The sequence below is a fragment of the Myotis daubentonii genome, chromosome 3 (assembly GCF_963259705.1).
Source record: "Myotis daubentonii chromosome 3, mMyoDau2.1, whole genome shotgun sequence".
NCBI lineage: Eukaryota > Metazoa > Chordata > Mammalia > Chiroptera > Vespertilionidae > Myotis > Myotis daubentonii.
In genome coordinates, this window is record NC_081842.1 from 216,885,229 (window position 1) to 216,911,303 (window position 26,075).

A 26,075-nucleotide genomic window follows, 5' to 3' on the forward strand; every position below is an offset into this window, starting at 1 on the left:
ATAAGAGCATCTTCTTCTTTCTTATTTTTTAAATAACAGGTTATTTTTTGTTATTAATTCACGGTTATTTTTTTAATATATCTTTATTGATTTCAGAGAGAGGAAAGGAGAGGGAAAGAGATAGAAACATCAATGATGAGAGAGAATCATTGATTGGCTCCTCCTGCACGCCCCCTACTGAGGATCGAGCCCACAACTCAGGCATGCGCCCTGACTAGGAATCAAACCGTGACCTCCTGGTTCATAGGTCGATGCTCAACCACTGGGCCACACTGGCCCAGCAAGAGCATCTTTTGTTAAAATGTTTGGTCTCTGACCCCTGTCCCTGACACAGGCTCCTAAAACCCTTGTGAATTCCTAAGCACTAAGAGTTCTGGTAGCATCTTTTGTTCTAACGCGGTGACTCTAGGTGCGCTCCTTGATGGCAGCTGGTTACTGGAAAGACCAAGCTATGATGTGAACATTGGCATTTTCAGCCTGCCTCCCATTCGCCATAGAGGGGAGAGGGGCTAAAAAGGGAGTTGTTCATTGGTCATGAGAAAGCCTCCACAAAACTCCAACAGTACAGGGTTCGGGGAGCTCCCAGGTTGGTGAACACATCCGCACAGGGAAGGTGACACACCTCAACACCTGTGTCAACACCATGGAACAGAAGTTCCTGCACTGGGAACCCTACCATACCTCGCCCTGTGTATCTTCATCATATCCTTTATTATATCCTTTAATAAGCTGGTAGCATAAGTGTTTCTCTGAATCCTGTGAGCACTCTAAAAAAATTAATCCAACTCAATGAGGGGGCTGTGGGAACCTCATATTTATAGCCAATGGCTCAGAAGCACAGGTGACAAGCTGGACTTGTGACTGGCCTCTGCGGGGGGGGGGGGGGGGGGGGGGATGGTCTTGTGGGACTGAGCCCTCCAGGGATTTGACACTCCCCAGATAGACTGTGTCCGAATTGAGTTGTAAGACACCCAGCTGGTGTGGCAGAGAAATCCTTGGTGGGGGAAAAGGACCTACATCTGGTATGAGAAGTGTGAGTATGGTGGTGGTGGGGAAGGAAAGGAAACACACAGGAAAAGAACAGAGTTTTCCCAATACACTTGGCATTCCACAACTCATTCCATCCCTGGGATCCTGAACCACTAATTCATCCACACAACAGTGATTTATTGAGCACCTTCTATTGCCAGGCATCATTCCAAACTCTGGGGATGTAGCAGTGAATAAAACAAAACTCTCTGGATCTCACATTCTAGTGGCAGCAAATACACCAATATACCACCACTTTAACTACATCCCACTACCCCACTGCCCACCCACCTCAGCTCAATACCTCTCCATTAACAGGTTCTATTTCCTTGTTCACAGTGCACTTATCACCTTATTGTATTTCTTTTCAGTCTCCCCTTTAGAACATAAGCCCCCTGTAGACAGGGATGCTCCCTATGTCTTCTGTATTCCACAAACGTGGACAACTCCCACAGAGACAATCAAATATCTGCCTTCCCTCTACGGCTCCCCCTCCCAACAGAGCCGCTCATACATTCCCCATCTGTGAAGCAAAGCATAATGCTTCCAACCCAGACCCTCCCCCAGTCCTCCACTCCCTTCGAGAAGCCGCAGAAATGCGGGAGTGTGCACTTCTCCTGCCTCTCTCTACCTTACCCTGCCCTCGCTTCTTCAGATGCTCCGAGCTCCTCTCCACTGAAAAGCCTTCCCACAAGCCTCCTCTGCCCAGAACACTTTTCCCACGATGACTGATCTCATCAAGCTCAGGCCTCATCCCTCGTGTCATAAAAATGTCACTTCCTAAGAGAAACGTTCTTCCAGAAAGTATTCCCACTGCTTCTGTCCATGTCACCTGCATCCAATCAAGGACTGAGCGATGCACCTGCAGCTGCACTGGGAGAGGCCACTGGTCTAGGATACAGGCCTTCGGGACTCTACTCGGAGCTGAAGAAGCTTCCCACGGTCCCTCCTCCCCGACCTATACCAACTGCACTTGTCCTGTACCCTCCCATCCCTCGAGTCCATCAAAACCTCTGTTCAGCTTCCCAGCTTCTCATTTGCCTGCCTCTTCTTGAATCAGCAGATCTGCAAATCTGCTCTCACTTCCATGAGCTTCCCTGTTCTTGGCCCCACAATGCTTCACTGTTTTGCTAGCTCTCAATTGCAGGGAGCCGGTCCATCCTTGCTGTTTCAAGGGACCTGGCATATATGGCATATGGTTCTTAATATGTTTGCTCACCTTCTTGGCGCTGTGTTTTAACCAAGGTCACCTCTCCGAGAAAGGTTGAATCCCCAGGTAGGGATTTTCCCCTGAAGTTAGGGAGGGAATAAAACCCCTCAACTAAGTGCCAGGCGGGTAATTAATCACTTTAAATATGAACAATCATGCTTAAGCTACATAATCTTTACTCCCTGGAATGGAGATAAGAAACGCCCTAACCTTTGTAATAGAGATTGATAGGATTGAATCAACTGGTATAAATACAGATGTAACAAGACAGCAACACACAACTTAGAAGTCAGAACTCAGAAGACAGAACCTACACAGAACCTACAGACAAAAGAACTTCGCTGGAGAGAACATGGCAAAAGATCCTGGACTGAACCTGACTACAGAAATATGGCAAGAGAACCTGACTAGAACCTGGTGACCGAACCTGGCTGGAGATCTCAGACAGAACCTGGCTGGAGAACCTAGCGAGGGAACATGGCTACTGAACCTGGCTGGAGAACCTAAAGAAAAAAGAGAACCTACAGAACCTGGCAATAGAACCAGGCAAGAGAACCCAACCATGCTGATCAACTGAACGCTGCCTCCGAGTCTTTCCCTCTTCGCCGACTCCGTCCACACCTTTGGGGACCCCTGGACCCGCTGGGGCTGGACCCCGGCACTCAATTACCTGCACAAAAACTTTGTTTTAAATTTTGTCCAGCTTTTCTACTTGCAGGAAAGAGGGTCCAACTGCTTAGTCTACAAAAGTTTTCCCCACTCCATTATTTTCTATTTTTATAGGTTTATACTTTTTGATTCCTTTTGTTATTTTATAAAAACGTTGGTAGAGAAAATTACATCTTCAGTGAATAACTGCTTACCCAGTTACTCATCATTGCTTAACCAGAGATCTCCAGTTACTCATTTTTATTGAGAGACCTTCTATATATTAAGGATATTAAACCTTTGTCTGTCAAACATGTGGCAAATACTTCTCCCAATACGTCATTTACATTTTATGGTATTTTTATCACATAGGAATGGTAAACTTATGTACAGTTCAATTTACCAGCCTTTTCCTTTCTAATTTTGGTGTCATGATAAAAACACTGAGCACCATGCAAATATGGACTCGTATTCCTTCTAGTATTATATTTCTTTTTACACTTAATATCTAGATTTTTTATATATAAAGTAAGAGATAGCGACCTAAGCTTATTTTTTTAATTGGTAAGACAATTGTCCCAAATCCCTTTAAGTAAATAACCCTCCATTTCCTCCTAGTACCTTAATCACACAGAAATTGAAACTGTTTTCTTAATATTTATTTAATTTCATTTGCGATCTAGCACTGCGGGTCCCTGCGCCCATTCTCCTTTTCACGCGTCCTCCCTAGGTTTCTGTAACCCACTACCCAGTTCTCTTTCTCTCCAACTACTCCCTCTGAGTCTCCTTCCTATTCAATTCCCTTCGATTCTCATCCTCTCTCATTTTCCAAACAGTTTACTTCTAGACGCTCTCCTGTTTCTCATTCTCCCTACTCTCCTTGGGAAATTTCACCTGCACTGCAGCCTCTTTGAGGTCTCTGGAGCTCCCAAATTTGCATCCAATTGCCTCTGGGATCTCTATCTAGATGTTCCACTGGTGCTCCAAGCTCAACTATACAAACAGGAATTCAATGTCGCCTGAAACTGCTCTTCTTTCTGTATGTTATTATCTATAGTATCACTATCATTCGAGCCGGAATTGCTAACTTCTCCTCTCCTTCGCCAGCACATCTCAGAGGCCACGATAAATCCTACTGATTTTAGATCTCTGCTCAGCTGCTTCTCTACCAGCAGTGCCTAAAAATGGGTTTTTATTATCTCTGGTTTGAATTCCACCAGATTTCCAGCTTCCCTCCAAACCATTCCCTGAACTGCCCACAGAGTGACTGAGTAAATTGAAAATCTGATCATTTCACTTTTCTGATTAAAATATTTCAACTGATCCTCATGGCTTAGGAGGTAAAAATGTAAACCCAGCATAGCCTGTACGGCTCTCTGTGCTCTGGCTGCTGTCTCTCTCTCCAACATTAACTCCTCCATCTCTGCCCTGGAGCCCTGAGCCGGCCACACCTAAGTACCTGGGTGAGTCAAATTCCTGCCTTCTAGCCTGCACAGCAGTCCCTTCAGCCGGAAAGTTTTCTTGCTGACTCTCTCTGCCTAGCGAACGCCCAGTCATCTTCAAAATACAGCTTTAGTGATCTGTTTTAGAACACATCCACCACTCACACGCCTCAGGTTTCTCTCGTACATACACACTTCACTGTATCCCTTACAGAACCACACTGCAATGATGCTCTGCTGTCTTCCCTGCGTGACTGCGGCCCCCTTCTATTTACTTCCAATGGCCAGGCCTACATCAGGGCTTGGGGCACACAGTAGGCATTCAAAACGGCTACTGAACAAAGAGATTAACAATGCCTAGTTAACAACTGGTTTATAAAAATTATCAAAAAATGTATTTCTTAATGGAAAAATATAAAGAGTGACATTTGACTCAATCATAAAACCCTTAGAACCTTATTCTATAACAAATGTATCTCTGAAGTTTTGTAGATCAGAGGCACTATAAGTTAATACTGATGAGGCTTTATATTATAAATCTAACCCATGTGGAAATAAGGATTTGGGGGCTCCTGTTAGTTAAGTACAGTAATCACCTCACTCAAAAAAACATGCTATTTATGTTCTACACCTAAAGAAGCTAACAGTCTACACAACTACAGTAAAAATACTTCCAGTCTTTGCAGACATCTGGTACGAGACGCTCTGCTTTTCACTTTTGTAAAAACCTTCACATCCTTTTCCTAACCATGGTACAGCCACAGCCCCGGGCAGGAGAGCTGCAGCGCTTTATTTGGACAATTGTGTCCTCATTACCAAGAGAAGAAAAAGAGCCATAAGAAACGCTCACATGAAAAGTGGCTCGTGTCAATGAAAGCAGATGCAGGCGTCTTCTAGTAAGCTTTAGATGACGAGAATGTTTTGATTTCTCAGATTATCAAAACAGATTTGATATGAACGTTTTAATGCATCTGTAAAATCCACTTTTAAATACCAAGAAATCTTAGTTCAAATTCTGAAATCAAATATATACAGTAAAGCCCCAGCCAGGTGGCTCAGTGGTTGGAGTGTCATCCCATATACCAAAAGGGTTGCAGGTTCAAAGCCCAGTTAGGGCGCATACAGGAGAAAACTGATCAAGGTTCCTCTCTCACATCGCTATTTCCCTCTCCCTCTCCTCCTCCCCACCCCCACCCACGCCATCCTCTCTCCCTTTCTCTCTAAAAATCAACAAAAAACATATCCTCAGGTAAGGATTAAAAACACACACACACACACACACACACACACACACAACACATATATAGTAAAAAGTGGCAAAAACATTCCATTAACTGATTTTCAAAACTTCCTCCCAGATGTGCCAGGAGACTTGGAGACCTTGTTAACAAACAGATCACTACCCTCTGGCTTCCCTAATAGCAGTTCAAAGTTACACAGGTACAAATTGTAAGAAACAATGGCCACCCCACTTCTAGATCCCAAGGAAGAGAATCTAACATCTAACATCTTCTAATCATTATGCTGGAAGGCTGTGCCCCGGATGTCATAAACCACGCTGATGCCACTGCCTCCCTCGCTGGGCTGGGAGTCCTCTCCCTGTGCGCTGCAATCCGCATCTACAGCAGCCCGCGCGTGCGCGATCGGCAAGGCGCTGGTGGAACCCCAAGCCACAACAAGGAAAATGTCTTCTCACCCCAAAACTTCTTTTCACAACTCCTGACTTGTGTACTAAGCGTTCCCTTGCTTTCCTTTTGAGTTTTCAACTTGTGGCAGCTTTTGTTTAAGTACCAGCTTTAATGAGATATCTTTCATATACCAGAGAGCACTGAGGGCGCTGAGTTACAGGCACCGCTGTGGCAGCTTCACCCCCAGGTTTTGGTCAGTGGCGTTTCCCAGGGCCTCCTGGTCTGCCCAAGGTTTACATGGCAGAGTGGAACAGCCTCCGCCCGCGAAGGCCCGTGCGGCTAGAAGTGGTGACAGACAGAAACCGAGGTGGCAGAGGGCTCCAGCTGGTCCACCTTTCCTCGTCCAAGATGAGCTCTGATCAGGCTAATTAGCGTTTGATTAGCTTCTTTGGTCAGGTCCTGCTGACCAAAGGAAGACCCCCCCACCCCCACCCCCACCCCCACGACATCCTGGGTGGCAGACCTGGGAAAGCAGGAGCCTCGCAGAGGTGACAGCTAATCCCAGGTCCCTCTGTGGCAGGTCATGCTGGCTTCCCTGACCCCCAAGACTCCTGCAGGCTGCCTGGGCCATCCCTGCTAGTTCTTTAGGACATGCTCATGACTCTTCTGGGACCTTCTCATTCCTCCCCGGGCACTATTTTTCAGCATCTCCCACAGCTGTATGTGGTCTTACTCCTGGAATAAGTAAATCCCTTCTCCATAAACCTCACAGTAGTGCAGCTCCCCAACTGAACCCTGACCGACACCCACAAGCTACTTCTGTTTCCCTATTGGGCTTGTCCCTCTTTTTCTATTGACTTGCAGGGCGTCCCAAAACATCCTGATTATAGGTCTCTGTTGGCTAATCTCACTCTATGACTTGACTTTTCATTATCTTGATGGTGCCTTTTAAAAAACCAGAAGTGTAATCCAACATATCAACCTTGAACTTTATATAGTTAGTACTTTTTGTGTCTTATTTAATATATATTTACTATACGTATGGGCAGGTGAACCATTTTTTAATATACTAGAGGCCCAGTGCATGAAATTCGTGCACGGGGGGGGGGGGCGTGGGGGGAGAGGGGGCCCCTCAACCTAGCCCGCGCCCTCTTACAGTCCAGGACACCTCTCCTGCAGCAGAGGCGGGAGCACCGCTGTACTCGCCAGCCATGAGCTTGGCCCCTGGCTGAGTGACGCTCCCCCTGGGATGCGCACTGACCATCAGGGGGCAGCTCCTGCGTTGAGCGTCTGCTCCCTGGTGGCCAGTGCACATCATAGCGACCGGTCGTTCCTCCATTCAGCTGATTTGCATATTAGAGTTTTATTATACAGGAGGATTATGTTAAGTGTTGTACCTGTTAACACATTGAATCCTCCAAACTGTCCTTTAAAAGTATGACTATCCCAGAGGCACAGAGTGCTGGAAGTGCACTGAACAGAAGGGGAGGTGGCCAGACCAGCCAACAGACACTTGGAGTCCGTGCTGCCCACTAAGCCGTGCCCACTAGTGAGAGCACCACTCCCACCAAGAGTGCCCTTATAGCCACACCCAGTCCTCACCCCATAAACAGAACACACACATGTACAGATACATGCATGCAACATTTACCCACATGCAGAGAACACACGCATGTATACACAAACACATGTAACATTTCCAGTCCACATTTCAAAAACCAAAGAAGCCAACCTGACTAAAGAGCAAGTTGCATTTCCAAAGCAATCTCATAATAGAGTGAAAAGAGAGAGGGCTCAACCATTACGATGGCATCAATTTACACAAAATCATAAGAAGATAATTCAATGAAAAGATCAATAATGCAAAAGAAGGAAAACCAAAAGCTAATGAGTGGGCTTGGAGGAAAACAACTATTTTGGTAAAAGAAAGCAAAGTGAAATTAATCTTCACTACATATTTGTGAAATATGTTAAAAACCAACTAAATCTGTGGACAATGAGATTATGTCAGTGTCAGATAGGACCAGTGCAGTGAAAGAAACTTGGAAATTTACAATAAGGGTGGCTATAATTACTCTCATACTGATAAGACCACCCTCAATGGAAAACTTACAAGAAATCATTAGTAGAGCGAGACCCAAGATGGTGGCATAGGCAAATGCCTGTACTCACCGCCTCCCACAACCACATCAAAATTACAACTAAAATACAGAATAACCATCATCCAGAACCACGGGAAAGCTGGCTGAGTGGAAGTCCTACAACTAGAGAAGTAAAGAAGATAGCACACTGAAACTGGTAGGAGGTGCAGAGGCGCGCAGTGGGCTGGTCCTGCACCCAATGTGCCGTTTTTTTGATCAGGAAGGAGATCACCTCTGTGGAGGCTGCCCAGAGGAGCAAGGAGTCCCAGCCCCATCCCAGACACCCAGCCCAGGGTCCCAGGGCTGGTAAAAGAAGTCCCCACGAGCAGTAAGAACTACCAGCTGTAAAAACCAGCGGGGATTGGGGCTCAGTGACAGAGGCTGCTAGAGAGCCAGCTGCTCCTCTTAAAATGCTGGCACCATGAACAAAACTTACAAGCTCCCACTTCCTCTCAGCTCCAGTGCCGGATGAGGCTCTGGGGGTCCCAGACACGTACTAGGGGAAACTGGAGGGTGGGGGGGGGGGGTGTTCTTCCAGACAGAGGTGCTCTCAGCGGTCATTGTTCCTATGCTGGGACCTCTCAGGTTGCAGGGCTGACTGGCAACGATTTCTGTTTGCTCTGCCCTGGTGATTTCCCTGAGACGCTGCTCCACCCAATTTACAACCCCACCCAAACTGCCTGCAGCAGCTTTTGCATATGAATGGTCTGTCCTTTCTCAGGCTAAAACCTGTCAAACAAGTTGCAGCTGGGTCAGGGAGCCCCAAACCTATCAATAAAAGGCCCAAGACTGGCACCAGCACCAGCCTGTCTTGCTTCACCGCTGGGCCTCATCAGGGCACTTCCAAACCCAATATAAGAGGAAGAATCTGCAGATCTCCCTGTAGCTCCTGCTGGGTGGCCCCAGGCAGTGGCTGACTTTGCACCTCCCTGAAGGCCCAAGAGCCAGTGTACCCAGTGGTCAGTGTCAGATAACAACTCTTCATATCCATAAGCTACACACTCAAGTAGCACCAAAGCCCCACTGAAGCAAGTCCTGCTCCATAAGGTGTCTCCTGCACAGCAGCTTTCCACTGTAGTTGCAGCTGGTCCTCACAGCCAATTGGCCTGGAGGTCAATTCCTCCCAGTGACACCAACAATCAAAAGTCTCAACTACAACAAGACTGTGCACACAGCCCACAAAGGGGTGCACCTCGAGTGTCCACCTCAGGTGATTGGGGAGGCTGAGCCACAGGGCCCTATAGGATACCTAATACACAGGGCCACTTTATCAACTCAAAGAGACTTAGTAGCCCTAGCCAGTTTTGCTCAGTGGATAGAGCATTGGCCTGCAGACTGAAGGGTCCCAGGTTCGATTCTGGTCAAGGGCACATACCCTGGCTGTTGGCTCAATCCCCAGTAGGGAGTGTGCAGGAGGCAGCCGATAAATGATTCTCTCTCATCATTGATGTTTCTATCTCTCTCTCCCTCTTCCTTCCTTCCTCTCTGAAATCAATAAAAATATATTTTAAAAAATAAAAATAAAGATATAGAAATTCATCAGAAAAAGAACTGCAATATCTTTATTAAAAAAAAAACAAAAAAAGAGAGAGACTTAGTAGCTCTACCCAATACATAGAAACAAACACAGGGAAGCAGCCAAAATGTGGAGACAAAGAAACATGTCACAAATGAAAGAAATGGAAGAAAGCAAACTACTCGATATAAAGTTCAAAACCACAGTTATAAGGTTACTCGAGAATCTTCTAGAAGCCTCAAAGGGACTTAGTGAGACTTTCAAGGATCTTAGTGAGAATGCCAAAAAAATGGAAAAGAACCAGTCAGAAATTAAGCATACACTAACTGAAATAAATAATATACAGGGATTTTACAGTAAACTAAAGGATCCCGAGAATCAAATCAACAATTTGAAATATGAGGAAGCAAAAAATACCCAACCAAAAGAGCAAAAAGAAAAAAGAATCCAAAAATATGAAGATAGTGTAAGGAAACTCTGGGACAACTTCGAGCGTACCAACATCTGAATTATAGGGGTGCCAGAAGAAGAGAGAGATCAAGATATTGAAATCCTATTTGAAGAAATAATGACGGAAAACTTCCCCTACCTGGTGAAAGAAATAGTTTACAAGTCCAGGAAGCACAGAGAGTCCCAAACAAGAAGAACCCAAAGAGGACCACACCAAGACACATCATAATTAAAATGCCAAGGGCAAAAGACAAAGAGAATATTAAAAGCAGCAAGAGAAAAGCAGTTAGTTACCCATACAACTGTCAACTGATTTCTCAACAGAAACTATGCAGGCCCGAAGGGAGTGGCAAGAAATATTCAAAGTGATGAATAGCAAGAACCTACAACCAAGATTACTCTACCCAGCAAAGCTATCATTTAGAATTGAAGGTCAGATAAAGAGTTTCACAGACAAGAAAAAGCTAAAGGAGTTCATCACCATCAAACCAGTATTATATGAAAGCTGAAGGGTATTCCTTATGAAGAGGGAAGAAGAAAAAGATAAAAAATATGAACAACAAAGTGGCAATAAATACATATCTATCAATAATTGAATCTAAAAATCAAACAAATAAAAAATCTGATGAACAGAATAAACTGGTGAATGGAATAGAATCAGGGGCATGGAAATGGAACAGACTGACAATTCTCAGAGGGAAGGAGGTGTGGGGGGAGTGGGAAAAGGTTAGACAAAGATCTTATATGCATGTATGTATTACCTATAGACACAGACAATAGGGTGGTAAGGACCTGGGGCAGGGTGGGAACTGGGTGGAGGGGAACTAAGGGGGGGGGAAAAGAGGGACATCTGTAATAATCTCAACAATAAAGATTTAAAAATAAATGTTTTAAAAAAAGAATGCAAAAGAGCAAAATAAGCCAGTCAGAGAAAAGATAAATATCACATGATCTCACTCATTTGTGAAATATAATGAACAACCTAAACTGATGAACAAAAGTAGATCCAGAGACAGAGAAGCATCAAACAGATGGTCAAACCTCAGAGGGAAGGCAGGGGAGGGGGAGGAGGATGGGGAGAGGGTGGTAAGAGATCAACCAAAGGACTTGTATGCATGCATATAAGCATAACCAATGGACACAGACACTAGGGGGGGTGAAGGCATGTGCTGGGGGGTGGGAGTGGCTGGGAAAGGTCAATGAGGGGGAAAAATATATAATACTTAAATTAATAAAGAATAACTTAAAAAGAATAAAAAGGAAACCACTTATATGGACATTATATTAAAATATCATAAAATTTGTGGGGAAAAAAGGAATCATTAGTAGCCAATACCTACTCTGAGAACTCCCGACATGTGGTTAACCTGTTAGTCATCTTTCCAGAACTCTGCCTCACTACACCAACAACATAAAGTTTTCTAATACCTGAAGTTTCTCAGAAACTGATCATCTTGCAAAATACAGTTTTTCTGAACTGCATGACCGCTTACTTTATCAGGAGTGCTCACTGGCCCAGTGCTTTGGGGTTGGGTGGGAAACATAACAGACATCAAAGAACCCTAAACTATGGACAGAAGAGAGTAGCTAATTGATGGAGGTGAACTATGGAAAGGAGAAAAACAAATTTGTTACCAATAGGTGTTTCATCATATTGAGCAGAAATATTCAGAAAGAAAAAAAGGATAAAGAAGGCTGGAGGAAAAACAAAGGGGCAATCTCTGTCCTAACAGATACCAGACTGAGTGTTACCCATGGCTTAAAAGACTTAAGCCAAATTCACAAGTATCAGTGGGTTCCAACAATCTTGTTTTCTAATAACATAACTGTATCTATACATATAAAACCCTAATATACAAACAGACTGAATGGCGGAACAATCAAACAACCGAACAACCGGTCACAATGACGTGCACTGATCACCAGACAGGCGGCAGCGGCAGCAGGCAGCAGAGCGCAGGACAGTGGAGCAGGTGAGCGGGGGCGCCAGACCAAGGCAGGGCACCGGTTGCTGTCATCGGGGCGAGTGTCTGGTGGTTACTGAAAATTCTTTGCTCCCATGCACTGCGGTGCTTGCACTTGCTGCCAGCGCTGGAGCCGCCACTCACACCCGCTGCAGGTGCCAGAGCTGCTGCTCGCACCCACTGCTGACACCAGCCCTGCTCACACCCGCAGCCATTGCCGGAGCCACCGCTTGTACCCACTGCCGGCGCCCAGCGCTGGTCCCAACTGCTCAGTGCTGTCAGTGGGTGCAAGCCCCGATCACTCCTGAGGGCTTCTCCACCTCCGCTTGCTCCTGAGGGGCGATCGGGGCAGCAGCCACTGCTCGTACCCACTGATGGTGCCAGCCCCACTCACACTTGCTGCTGGCATCGGCCCCAACCGCTCTGTGCCGTCAGCGGGTGCAAGTGGGGCCGTCCATCCATTCAGTGACAGTCACTGAACACCCGCTATGTGCCAGGCACTGTTCTAAGCTCCCAGGACCCATCAGTAACCAGAGCCATGAAGATTCCTGTCCACCTAGACCTTACAGTCCAACACAGGCAACCAGACAGCTCACAACAGAAAGAACTGAATTACACCATATATTAGAGGGTGATAAATGCTAATTCCCAAACACTTATGTCTCACTATCCTCATTTATGAAATAAAAAATACATAATCATCATAGCAGGTGCTCTGAATTGCTTGAGGAATGGATTGTTAAAAATTACTAGAAAATGCTTAAATATAAAAATTTTTATTAATAACAATTAAGGCATTTAACAAAAATTATTCTTAAATAAAACAATTAGCGTTGGGGATTCTAAATTCTGTTCACAGTACAAATATTAAAATAAAACTTTACCAGACACATTAACAACTACCTTCTGAGGCCAGGAAAGGAGAGACTTGCTACAGAGTTTAAAGACATGTCAGGAAAAATGGGAAATGATTATACTCTAACCTCAATTTTAAAGATCCTACTTATTAATTTCAAGCTATTTTAATATATCTGTTCTCAGAAATGAGAAATGAATGGCATCTTCCCTTTCTTCTCTTTTTTAATTTTTAAAACGGTCAATATAGTTTAAGTGTTTTTTCCCTTCTTCCGAAAAAAAAAAAAAATGCCTTTTGCAGCCCTTTCTAAATAAGAACCCCAGCTTCCGAAGGGATAGCCTTGCCTTGGCCAGCTTCTCTGAATAGCTCCTGTCCCCCACAAGGACACCCCTGTCCTTGACCTCTGTGTTGGGACTTTCCCCCTTCCCTGCAGAGCTACCCACACTGACCTCTTTCAGAGGGAACCACTCAGAACTGAGCCACACACACAATGACGGTCTCTCTTTTTTCAAATGGCTTTGGCCTTCTGGAAAACTCCTGGAACTAATAAGCAACTATACGTGGTTAACATACCAAAGCCTACTGCTTTCCTATATACCGGTAATGAACAAGGGGAATTTGAATTTTAAAACGTAATACTATTTACATTAGCAACCCCCCCCCAAAATGAAATAGATATAAATATAACATGAGGAAAACTACAAAACTCTGATAATAAAATCAAGAACTAAACAAATGGAGAGATAGTCCATGTTCCTAAATAGGAAGACTCAATATTACTAAGATGTCCATTCTTCTCGACTCGACCTATAGCATCAACACAATCCCACTGAAAAATCCCAGCAAGTTATTTTGTGGGTATCAACAAAGTGATCCTAAGTTTACAGGAAGAGAAAAAGACCCAAAACAACCAACTCAATATTGAATAACAAAGTCAGAGGACCGACACTTCCTGACTTCAAGACCCACTAACAAGCTACAGTCATCAAGACAGGGTGGTCTAGCACTGGCTGGTTTGGCTCGGTGGATAGAGCGTCAGCCTGCGGACTGAAGGGTCCCAGGTTCAATTCCAGTCAAGGGCATGTACCTTGGTTGCGGGCACATCCCCAGTAGGGGCTGTGCAGGAGGCAGCTGATCGATGTTTCTCTCTCATCGATATTTCTAACTCTCTATCCCTCTCCCTTCCTCTCTGTAAAAAATCAATAAAATATATATATTTTTAAAAAAGACAAGGTGGTCCTGGTGAAGGAACACACAGATAGTGGAACAACAGACAGCCCAGAAATACACCCACAGAGATACAGTCAACAGGACTCTGACAAAGGAGCAAATGGAGCACATGGAGCATAGAGCCTCTTCCGCCAATGGTGCTGGGACACTGGACATCCACATGGGAAATAATAAACACAGTCACAGACTGTATGTCCTTCACCACAATTAACTCCAAATGGACCACAGACCTAAATGCAAAACACAAAACGTGAAACTCCTAGAAGATAACATCAGAGAAAGCCGGGATGACCTTACGTATAGTGTTACAACACCAAAGGCAGGATCCATGAAAAGAAATCACTGATTAGCTGACTTGATTAAAATTAAAAATGTCTGCCCTGTGAACGACAGCATCAAAAGAGTAGGACAAGCCACAGACTGGGAGGAAATATTTGCAGAAGACAGGTCTGATAAAGCACTGTTACCCCGTCCTTTAGGAAGGTAGTATGAAAAGGACTGGAAGGTGGGTAGACAAGTAGGTAAGTAAGTAGACATGACATGTAGCTTTAGGGTTCTGCTGTTTCAGCTATTGGGGCCAAATGCTGATGGAAAAGAAGGCAGGTAGAGGCTATACTTGAAGATGTTACCTCTTCAAAAAAAAATCACAAAAACGGCACTGTGCTTCCACATACCCCCACCACCGCCACCACACTTTAAAAGGGCTTCCCAGAGAGCAAGACATTAACAAATACTTTAGATACCAAAAATAACGCTGCATTCCCTGACTTCTAGTACACGAGTCATGAGAAAAGACTCCAGAAAGCTCAACTGTCCTCTACACAGCCAAGCACACCAAACGCTGACTGTACAGTGGGAGCAGAGCTGAGATTACAGTCAAGTGAGGTAGTTAGAACATCCTTCTAGGGGCTGCGATTCTTCGCCAGCGTGTTTTCACTGGAACGTGGTGGAAATGCACATTCACAGGCCTCACCCCAGACCTACGGGAGCAGAAACTCGTGGGGGGGTTGCGGGGGCGGGGGGGGAGCACAGTGATCTGTGTTTTTACAAACCATCCAGGTGATGCAGATGCCAGCTCAGCTTGGAAAACACTAAGCTAAAGAATGCCAGCCTTCTGACGAATTCTTCCCCTGTCCGCCCCAGCTGACCCTCAGGACTCTGCTTCTCCCTAGGGAACATCAGTACCACCGCCCCCACGCAGCCCGGCAATAGAGTCTGCACAGAATACAGTCTTAAGGCAACTGAACTCTCTCCTCAAGCCCTCTTCATCCAACTTTTTGAGTTACCAGCTGTCTCTGGGCCGATTTTTTGCATTGAGTTGATAAGAGTAATTTGAGTTAACGAGCTCGGTCTCAGAACGAATTAAACTCGTAAGTCAAGGCCCCACTGTACTGTGTATTAAGGCCTAGGCAAAAAGCCCTGGACAGTTTGGCTCAGTAGATAAGAGCGTCGGCCTGCGGGCTGAAGGGTCCCGGGTTCGATTCCAGGCAAGGGCACATGCCTGGGTTGCGGGCTCGATCTTCAGTGGGGAGCATGCAGGAGGCAGCTGATCAATGATTCTCTCTCATCATTGATGTTTCTCTCTCTCTCTCTCTCTCTCTCGCTCTCTCTCTCTCGCTCTCCCTTCCTCTCTGAAATGAATAAAAATATATATTTAAAAATAATAATAAAAGAAAAAAACCTGGGCAAAAAGACACTGTTCAAATTTCAACTCCAGTGCTAGCCCTGGCCAATGTGGCTCAGTTGGTTGGGGCATCGTCCCAAACACCAAAAGGTTGCAGGTTTGATTCCCGGCCAGGGCACATAACTAGGTTGTGGATTCGATTCCTGGTTGGGCATATATGGGAGGCAGACAATTGATGTTTCTCTCATATCGTTTCTCTCTCTCTCTCTCTCTCTCTCTCTCTCTCTCTCTCTCTCTCTCAAAAAAAAAAAAAATCAATAAAAATATATTCAACTCCAGTGCTAGACAGGTATAGAAACGTGGAGAAGATACCAAAGAACCTAGAGCCCCTGAAAAGAGGCTGACTGCCCCCTGAGAGCACCAACTCCACCAAGTCAGAGGGACAGAAAACCCTTACAGGGGCTGGGTGATGAGAAGGTTGTGGAATTAGATAGCGGCGATGGTCGCACAATTTTGTGTACAAACTCAAGACCACTGGATTGTACACTTTAAAAATAAAAATAAACTCCCGAGCTAGACCGAAGGCTACCTGGACTCCCAAACAACTCCGAAAGCCTTGCCTTGAGAACTGGGCTGAAGGCAAATCTTGAAAGGTCTCTAAGCACAATCACCACAGACTCAAAAAGGCCAGGCAGGTGTCCCACCAAACACTCAGCTGATGGTGGCAGAGCCAACACTACCCCGTTTCTGCCAGCGCTGTATCTTTTCCAAGGTATCAGTGACCCTTGGGTTCACCAGGAAAGTCTGGATTTCACATCTTAATGTAATTTGTAAGCTGAAAAAGTACAACCTATGACTAATATGTTCCAACGCACAAAGTCACTGCTCACATTTGATTTGTGATTACAATCGCCTGGGTACCCAGGAGGGTCACTGACGTTGTTCTTGGACTAATGACAAGAACCAGAAGTGAACTTAAGACTAGATGATATATTTGTGCCAAGGCCTAACGGCAGACGTACAGAAATGCTTGCTGAGCACAAACGGTTTTTGGATCGTTCGGGGGGAGGGGTGGCATAACTGCAGGGCTCATGACAGCACACGTGCAAATCCAAAAGAACCTGCCTGAGAACAGGCGGCATGATATTCATGTTGCAAGACACAATTTAGTCTTGGCAAATCATCAGGCACTGATTTAATTAATGTTGCTCATATAAAGTTTATTAGTTTTGTGATTTCATGCAGTGTACATATCTATTGAGCTTTATAATTACAGAAGTCCAAGAATTTATATTAAGTTTTTGTTTTTATGGATTTCATTCATTCAACAAATATAGGTGTCCCCAAAAAATGTACACATACACTTTGAGTAATTATAAAGACAGTGCTTATTTAAATACATTTCATTTTCAAAACTGAGCTATCAGCTGGTAAAGCGCGCATACATTTTTTGGGACACCCTGTATTTACACTGACTATGGGCCAAGCAGTCTTCTAAGTGCTACATTTTTGAAGTAATCTGTAATAACAAAGTGTAATATGCTAATTAAACCGGACAGCCGAACAACCTTCCAGACAAAGCTGAGGCTGCGAGGGCCAAGCCCCTTGCACGAATTCCGTGCATCGGGCCTCTAGTATTGTAATAAAAAGAGTTAGGTTAAAATGAAGGCGGGTCCACGGGAACCTGCTTCCTGTACCAGAAGCCTCATGTTCCAATTTCACGAACGTGACTCTACTCTGCATTAAGATTTGCTTCCCTACCGTTCCTCAGAGCCCCACCTGCAGTACTGACCCCTCCTCACCTGGCAGCCTCACGATGCGTGTGAACACACCCAGTCTCCCTGGGCCACTACCATGCTGGAGTGACACAGGCTGACAAGTAGGCATGCGCTCACTTGGATTTGGGGATCCATCATCTCACTTCATACTAAGTTCAACGGAGGAACTGTAGTTAACCCAATTGCTACAAAATAGGTTTCACTTGAAATTTGGTACCATATACTGTATTCAAAAATCAAGCAGTGTCACTCTTAAAACTTGGCTCTCCGTGTTGTATCTGCATTTTCCCACTTGCAATATAATCTGCAAAGCACTGCCTGGACTCGGAGGATAACCTGGGACCATTCAAATGGTTGGCACTGCCAAACACTAAAACAAAACGAAGCTCTACCTCGGGTTAACTGTTTTCCGAGTCATCAGGGCCAAAACAGCGCACTCGCCTTTCTAAGCGGAGCACGTATTACGTGCTTGTCAGTTTAGCTGACATTTTGGAAGTTTGAAAAGTTCTAAGTGATCCCAAAAAAAGTTTTCCCAAAAGGTAATATATAAATACACTAGCAAAACCAATCATTAAAAAAATTACACCCCTAAATCTGAGTTTATAAAATCTGAGTTTATAACTGATTTTATAATTTATAGAGACAAATTAAAAATACAAGAATATATGCCTACACACACACAACAGTGATTGAAGGAATTTATTTTTTAAATCTTTATTGTTGAAAGCATTGCACAGGCCCTCTTTTTCCCCTATTAACCTCTTCCAGCCCATTCCTCCTGTCCTCCCCCGAGGAGATTTTAAGTAAGGTGGCTTCTTGTTATTAAAATCACTTAAATGAAACATAATTTAATAATTCTCATGGTCTTAAAGTTCATTTTTCTTACCTCAGTATAAAAAGTGAGGGGAGGGGAGTATTCATCATTTAAAAGGATAAATTTCTCCCCATAAAAGGCATTATACTCAGGGGCTTCTTCTTGGGCTTCTGTGGTACGCCTTCAAGTGCATCAGTCTGTATCTGTACTGCTGTCTACACAAACATCTTTACCACTAAAAACATTCAATTACCATTTAATATGAAAATTTCTGAAGTTACCACCAATAAAAACCTTTGATGAAACTTTCTTTAAGATCAGTACAAACTAGAATTCGATTTCGTTTGCTTCCTCTGGAGAAACTTTGCATTAGAGGGAAAACAAGCAGAAGAAAGAGCATTACCAGGCAAACCCAGAGATGACCTGAAGGGGCTCAGGAGTACATGTTCATTAGGAATGGGCCCCGGGCGCCATTACTTAGCTGCCTGCAGAAGAAGCAGACCTGGCGACTGTGGGACCAGGGGTGCTATTTTCAGTCAAACAGCTAATTAATGACTAAACAAAAGAGATTTCAGTCCCAACAACACTCATGGAGTACTAATATGTGTAATTACGAAGTAGTCATTTGTGCAATCAGAAAGTTGCATTAGCATAATTATTTCTGGCCCTGGGCCTTAAAAATATTAACTTAAAACGAAAAAACCTGGTAATAGTTCACCTAATAAAGATGTGAATACCAAACGGGTCATGAAGTAAAAGTTAGCTCTTTGACAAATGCGCTCTGTGTTTAATTCTTTCTCTCCTGCCCTGGATCTAATATCAAGCCTAACCCTCCAGCTACCTAGAGGCACAAAATTCCTACTGGTAATACATATCCTTCATTATCCAGAGCCCCCATATTAATATTCATTAAGAATGAAACTATTTCCACAAGAAATGAGTGTGCTACTTTAAAAAACCTTCATGCAAAAATACATTAAGTTCATGTATAATACTTCAAAATGCAAATAAATAAAGAAGCCAAACAATTCTATAAAACAAAGGATCATGGTCACTAAACAGCTGCAAGATCTCGGGAAATCCATTGTAAGTTTCTCTATGGGACAGAACTGGAGCGACTGCGGGCTTGGATCCCAAGTCCATCACCTAATTTCCTCTTCTCTTCCATGAGGATAATCACAGGACCTACTTCTTAGGGTTCACCAAGGGGTACGGGGGATTACCGCGCCCAGGCGCCCCTAGTGCCTGGCATGCAGCAGGTGTTCTATAATGCTAGCTGCCAGAACTGCTATCATCAGCCTCATTTCCTTCATCGTCTTCGGAACCTGGGGAGAGGGTGTGTGTGGTGGGCAAAGCGCGATCTAGAATGGATTCGTTTTTAGATACAACATTTGATTTGCAGTCGCAAATAGCACTCAAGAAAGGAAGAGGTTTCACCCATCCCAATGCGTTGGAAAGGTTAAGAGTAGCTTAACTAGGCCCTAAGGTCTCTCTTATCCTCTAATAGTCTTCCTTTTCAGTGACTTCCAGCTCCACCAAATATTGCCAAATGAACCCACAATACGAACCCTCTATTAATTCTTTTTAACCCAAAACTAAATCACAGAATAGTTTTGCTGAGTTCACTGATGTTCAGAGTTATGGGTCTTTGATTAAAAGCCTAGACAACACACAAGAGAAGGAATGTTCCTAAGAATTCAAAGAAATGAAGGTCAGATCAAGGCAAGCCCTATCAAGTGAGCTATCTTCACCAATTTAACTACTTTTCACCAACAGTCCCTCATCTGTCAAAGGCAAGGTTACGCATCTTGTAATACTGTTATGAGGCTTAGAAATAATTACATCCAGTACTCAGCCACTAGCCAAGAACAGGTCTCCATAAATGGCAGCCTTTGAATGGGCGCAATCTCTCTCTCCCCCTCAACTAATATACACACGCAGTATAAAAGTTGGGCTTCCTCAAATAATCATGAATATTACAGCACAGGTCGGACCTGAATAAAGGAATTTCTCCAAATTTCTACACACTACTCCCAGGAATTCAACTGTGCACACCCCGCAGAGAGGTGGGGAGAACACGGGAGAGGAGAGAGAGAGAGGACAGCTGACACCTCGTCCTGGCAAAAGGCCGCCAGTCCACGTGGCGAACACGCTGTGCAGAGGGTGAACTGGAAACACGCCTCTGCAGCGCCAGTGCCTGGGCCCGATGAGATCTAAGGAAGCGCATGTGTGTAAACACAGCTCCTAAGCACAAGCCGACCACCTCAAGTGGCTCTTCACCGAAACAGCAATCTGCTCCAGCTCCAAGGACGCGGCCCTTGGGAAGGGCAGAATGGCCACACTGTACTCGAGGAGCCATTCAAGGGACCGCCTGACTAAAGGGACCCTGCCTTCATAGGACCGCTGAGCCCAGCGAGACAAGCGCACTGACGTGCAGTCCTCCAGGTTCTAGTGGCAGGCTCAAGGCCGTGGGAAAACGACGACACGCAGCTAGGACAAAGAAGTGCTTTGATGGGAATACTAAATCTATTCCTCCAATTATCCAAGCCAGTTACAAAAAAATGAATGGGAGGGGGTGGGGACTGGATAAAAAGGGAAGGGATTAAGAAGTACAAATTGGCAGTTACAAACAGTCCCGGGGATACAAAGTACAGCGTGGGGAATACAGTCAACAACATTATAATAACATGCATGGTGCCAAGTGAGCACTAGACTGATTGGGAGGATCACTTCCTAAGGAATGTAAATGACTAATCACTATGTTGTATACCTGAAACTAAGATGATACTGAATATCAACTGTAACTGAAAAAAAATTTTAAGTAAAATAAAATTTTAAAGTGTTTTTAATGGCAGGTCCATTGCCCCAGAACAGTCTACAGAATTAACAACTCCTAATCCAAGCCTTCTGCTGTCACTCTGAGGTTCCCCTATTTTTCCTAAAGCCAAAAAGGAACAAGAAAAAAGGCCAATGTCCTCTACACAGAAGCGCAGGCCAGCCTTCCCGCTCAGCCTCCATACCCATGCTTCCCAGTGCGGAGCGGGCACGTCACGGAAGAGCACGGGACCAGGGAGGTGCTCCCCAGCCCTGGGGACCGTCCTCCTCGCCCCGCCCCAGCAGCAGTGAGGCTTGCGCACATACCCCACATCTCTCGGACCCCAGCTTTACGTTTCGCTCATCAAGACAGGAATGCAGTCCCTGTCTGTGGACTTGGACATCAGCAACATGGGCCCTAAACCAGCGGTTTCCAGGGAGCTATGTGAACTGGAGTGCTGGGACCAAACACAGAACTTATTTTCCTTTTAATCTTATCTCTATAAATGTTCTTTATTGGGTATTTTGTACTATATTTAAGGTAAAAGTAAAACATCTAGACTATTTTAACTCGTAAGTAAAAATGTGAAGTCAGTTGAAGAGCTGTGCTCCAACATTCCAAAAAACCTGAAATCAATTATCTAAATAAACTACCAACTAAATTTCTAACACTGTAACCTCTAGCTTTATAAGATTCTTAAGGCCACTGATTTTAATTAAGCAATAGCTGGTTTCAAATATAATTTCAAATCATAAAATAAATTGCCAACTTCATATAAAATTTAAAAATACATACCTATTATATGTTTTGATACATTTATAAATAAACTGGAGCTAATATATAACAATATGGTGTCAAATCCATATTGCAGAAACATACTGAATTTTACAAAGAAATATACTGAATTTTAAATAGTTCATAACTTAGTTGTGACTTACTGAATGGCTCCCAAATTATACTATTTTTCTGGTAGAGTAATAATCTATGGTTAAAACTAATTTACAGTATATCTACTTTGTTTATCTGTCTTAAATGTTTGAAACAGCTAATAAATGACCACATGAAACAATAGTCCTCTAAACTAGCTAATGTTTGTCAAAGCAAAAGTATTCTGTCTGAAGGAGAAATGTAAGTTATGTAAATAATCAAAATATACATACCTTAAAAGAAATTTAAAGTCAGTTGAGATTCAGTAACAAAGTTATGGGGTTCTATGGAGTATTTAACTCTGTAAACTGGGAAAAGTAAAGAAACTTTCATCCATATAACCTCTTACAACTCAAAACGAAAGCATTCTAAATTGAGGAGCTGGAGCAAAATAATCTTCAAAAAATAAGGGTGAACAGACAGCACTGTTTTCTTCTTGTCTTAGTTAAATATAACACTCTAACAGGGTAGCATACATCTATATATATAAAAGCCTAAATGACCGGCTAACCAGCCAGTAGCTATGATGCACACTGACCACCAGGGGGCAGACGCTCAACACAGGAGCTGCCAAGCGACAGCAACTTTGCAGAGTGCACTCAGGGACCCCTTGGGGGATGTCGGACTGCCGATTTTAACCTGATCCCCGCAGGCCAGGCAGAGGGACCCTACCTGCCAGAGGGACCCCACTCACTTAGCAGATGCCCTTTGAGCCCCAGTGCCGCCCCAGGTGCAACTGGCCAGGGAGGGACCAAGGGAGGTTGTTTCCAGGGCATGTCTGGTCCGTCTTGCCCAGTCCCGCCCTGCTGGCCACCTTCTAATTAATTTACTTTCAATGTGCACAAATCCGTGCACTGGGCCGCTAATTGATTATAACCAACTCTGCGAAACCAGTAACCCAGCCACTTGAATTAAAGGACTAGAACTCCCCAAGTTATGGACACATAGTCAATTCTTATCACCACACTAAGTGGGTATCAGCCTAAATTCAAATATTCAGATTCCAAACTAAGAAATAAGAGAAAGCAATCAAACCCTAGTGTTAAAGTGTTCTAAGACTCCCAGATTATGACTTACCAAAATAAAGAAACATCATCCAAGAAGACAGACTTTTATTCATTCTAATTCATCAAATTTCTTTCTAATTGGATGCCAAATACAGAGTGGGGCAAAAGTAGGTTTACAGTTATGAGTACAAGAAACAGAGTTTATTCTTGTATTACATTTTATTTATTGTATTGTTGCCATACAAATAACTATAAACCTACTTTTGCCCCACCCTGTATACAGTCTACTGAAAAGTCTTCATTCTTAATAAAGATTCCCGTCGTTCCGGTACACCAGTTAGCCTCCATGCAAACTGTCTTCATCACAGGACTAAGGGCTGTTCCTGCCAGCAGGAAGCCTACGCGTCCCAACTCTACTGAAACTTCACATCTTCAAGACACCGCACGTTCTATAGGCACTGAGCTGTCTTTTACTAACTCGTGACAACAGAAGCACTGATGTTCAGTGGAGATGCAGGCAGTTAACCACCAAATGCAAGACGCCAAAATGCAGAAAACACAGATATAGGAACCCATGCTCCCTTGGTTAGTCAGTCAGCGTGCACAGTTTATATTGTTCAAAGCAAGCCAAGCAGAGCATAGATCGTTCAAGAAACATGTTGGTTTCTGTCAAACCCAAATTAAATAATCTTCTCGTTTACAATTTCCTAGGTCAGTATTTCCAGTTAAAGCTAATATAAAGTAATACTATGCAAAATGACCTAAGAAGTTTGCCCTTCAAGAAATGATACCCCTAAAAATAGAAAGTTATCTACCTCATTAGTGTTCCAACGGTGCCTCTCTTTGGGTAAACTTGAACATTTCGGCAGACATTCAAGCAGCTTTTTCGGTAAAAAGATTTTTACATGACTACTATTGCTGTTCCCATGATCATCTATAAAGAAGAAAACAATAAATTCAGAGAAAATAAGAGAAAATCTCCTTTAAGTACACTGGCAAGGTCAGAAGCAGCAGCTCGGGTGAGTCACTGAGACCAAGAGCGTCCCTCCTCTGAGTGAAAGCCTGGTTTGCACTCTCAGAGCAGAGCGCTGCTCCCTGGCAAGCAGCGGGCAGGGACGACCCCAGCAGCTGCCTGTGACCAGACGTTACTTTTAAAGGTTCTCGCACCAGGTTTCCATGAAGTCCCCCAGAATTGCAAAATGACTTCACCCCACAACAAAACCCAGAAACCCTCTATTAACCACTTGAAAAGGTTTAAGTTTTTTTAGGAAAGAAGAATTCTAATAAAATAGAACTCTTATTCATAAAATAATACTACTTCACCCTCTAGAATATAAACGAGACTTATCCTTTCACAAGCAAATTACACATATTAAAATATAAGGAATTCAAGCCTGCAGTTAGCTAGGTAATACAGAGGCTGGCCTTTCTAGCCTAAATGTAAAAATATACTCTTTTACTTAACTCAATTTACATATACATATCTATATCATTAATGTATTTCATCAAAATATAACTCTTCTAAATTAAGTGAAAGAAAAATCTATTACTTTCAGACTAGATGGGATGTCTCACTACCTGCTAATTGGTCTCCCTGATATTTTCTAAAAGAGATCATTTCCTTTATGTATCATTTCATTCATTTATTTATTTGCACATCATTTCCTATTTCATTCCTATAACAAAGTCCCCTTTGCCTGGCTCAAAATTTCTTGCCAGTTTTGGCACATTTAGTTCCAAGTTTCAAATTACCCACTCCAGTTTTTTTTATGTTAAATAGAAGCCCCAATATCCAAAGGATGCAGAGCATAACCAGGTACAAAGGAGCAATGCACCAAATACTAAACGCTGAATCTGCTCCAGAAAGCACGGCTGAAATAACGTATTCTGATATTAACAAGATATAAAAACACTGAACTCCAAGTAAGAGTCCAGGCTTCAGTCCCAGTTCTGCTACTTTCTAATTGTGTGACCTTGGGTAAGTTACTTAATATCTTCAGTTTTCCTAAATCAAGGAGAATCCGACTATCTCTAATTCTCCTCCATAGCCCGTATAGTACTGACTGTAATTCAATGACTTTACATATCTGGCAATTAAACAGCCTTTTATAGGCACACTGGTATTAGTTAATAATGTTAAAAGTGAAATACAATAACATATCTTTCTAGTCATTTACTATAATGGTGCTTACTTAGCATAGGTCTATTTCTTGAACATGTGAAAAACATAAAAGAATAAAAGTATTTTCTAGTCATAATAAAATCCTCTCCAAGCGTTTTTCATCTAATTTACACATTTCTCCTCAAGGAAAATATCTTAACAGGAAAATATTGGGCATAGAAATAAAGTCCAAAAAACTTTACTACATCATATGGAAATACTTTGTAGAACGGAACTTAGGAGAGTTTTAGCATACTAAATCTTTTTTGGTCCATGAACTACATAACCAATTGAATTATAATGCCCATCTTCTATTTCTATAAGCAGTATAAAAACTTCAAAACTGACTGCTTTTAAGAATCCAAATTTTTAATTTAAGGGCAAAATTAAACTAAACTCTTTTCAAATCTTGCTATATAACCAAGAATGTTAAACTAAGAGAATGTTCATAGAAAGTTCTATATTAATTGCACCCTATAAAACCCTTGTAACTTCAGGTGCTGACGCATGCGCCCTGCACTTCATGCCCCGAGGGGACCAGGGCCGGCAGATGAGACAGCAGAACACCAAATCCCAGGAGCCTTTACCTCCTGTCCCTTCTCTCTGCCCCTAAAGCAGTTTTATTCTACTTTATAAAATTTCCCATGTTGTGTACAATTCTGAAAGTAGAGGAATCCTAAAATCTATACTTAACTCAAATATTCACATTTACAGGGTGCCTTTCTGAAAACAGTGCTATGCTAGGTGCTCAGTAAATGGCAGACCCTGAAATGTATGTATGTCTAGGCGTATCACTGAGAAAACTACTTAAAAACTACTTTAAACAATAACAGAA

At 43.4% G+C, this 26,075-nt stretch overlaps 1 protein-coding gene across 19 annotated transcripts in view; it reads right to left on the reverse strand.

Annotated features, from left to right (window-relative positions):
* The window catches only part of CAMTA1 (calmodulin binding transcription activator 1), a 683,296-nt gene that overhangs the window by 627,161 nt on the left and 30,060 nt on the right, over positions 1-26,075 (reverse strand). For 14 of the 19 annotated variants that reach the window (XR_009452139.1, XR_009452138.1, XR_009452140.1 and 11 more), the window contains one exon: positions 23,895-24,013. Coding sequence is in view for 11 of the 19 variants with exons in the window: in XM_059691394.1 (XP_059547377.1) it covers positions 23,895-24,013 (119 nt within the window). In the remaining 8 variants the exon portion in view is untranslated. Of the gene's footprint in view, positions 1-22,305; positions 22,381-23,894; positions 24,014-26,075 lie in introns of all 19 variants that reach the window. The other 5 variants (XR_009452135.1, XR_009452136.1, XR_009452134.1 and 2 more) reach the window with 1 other exon arrangement.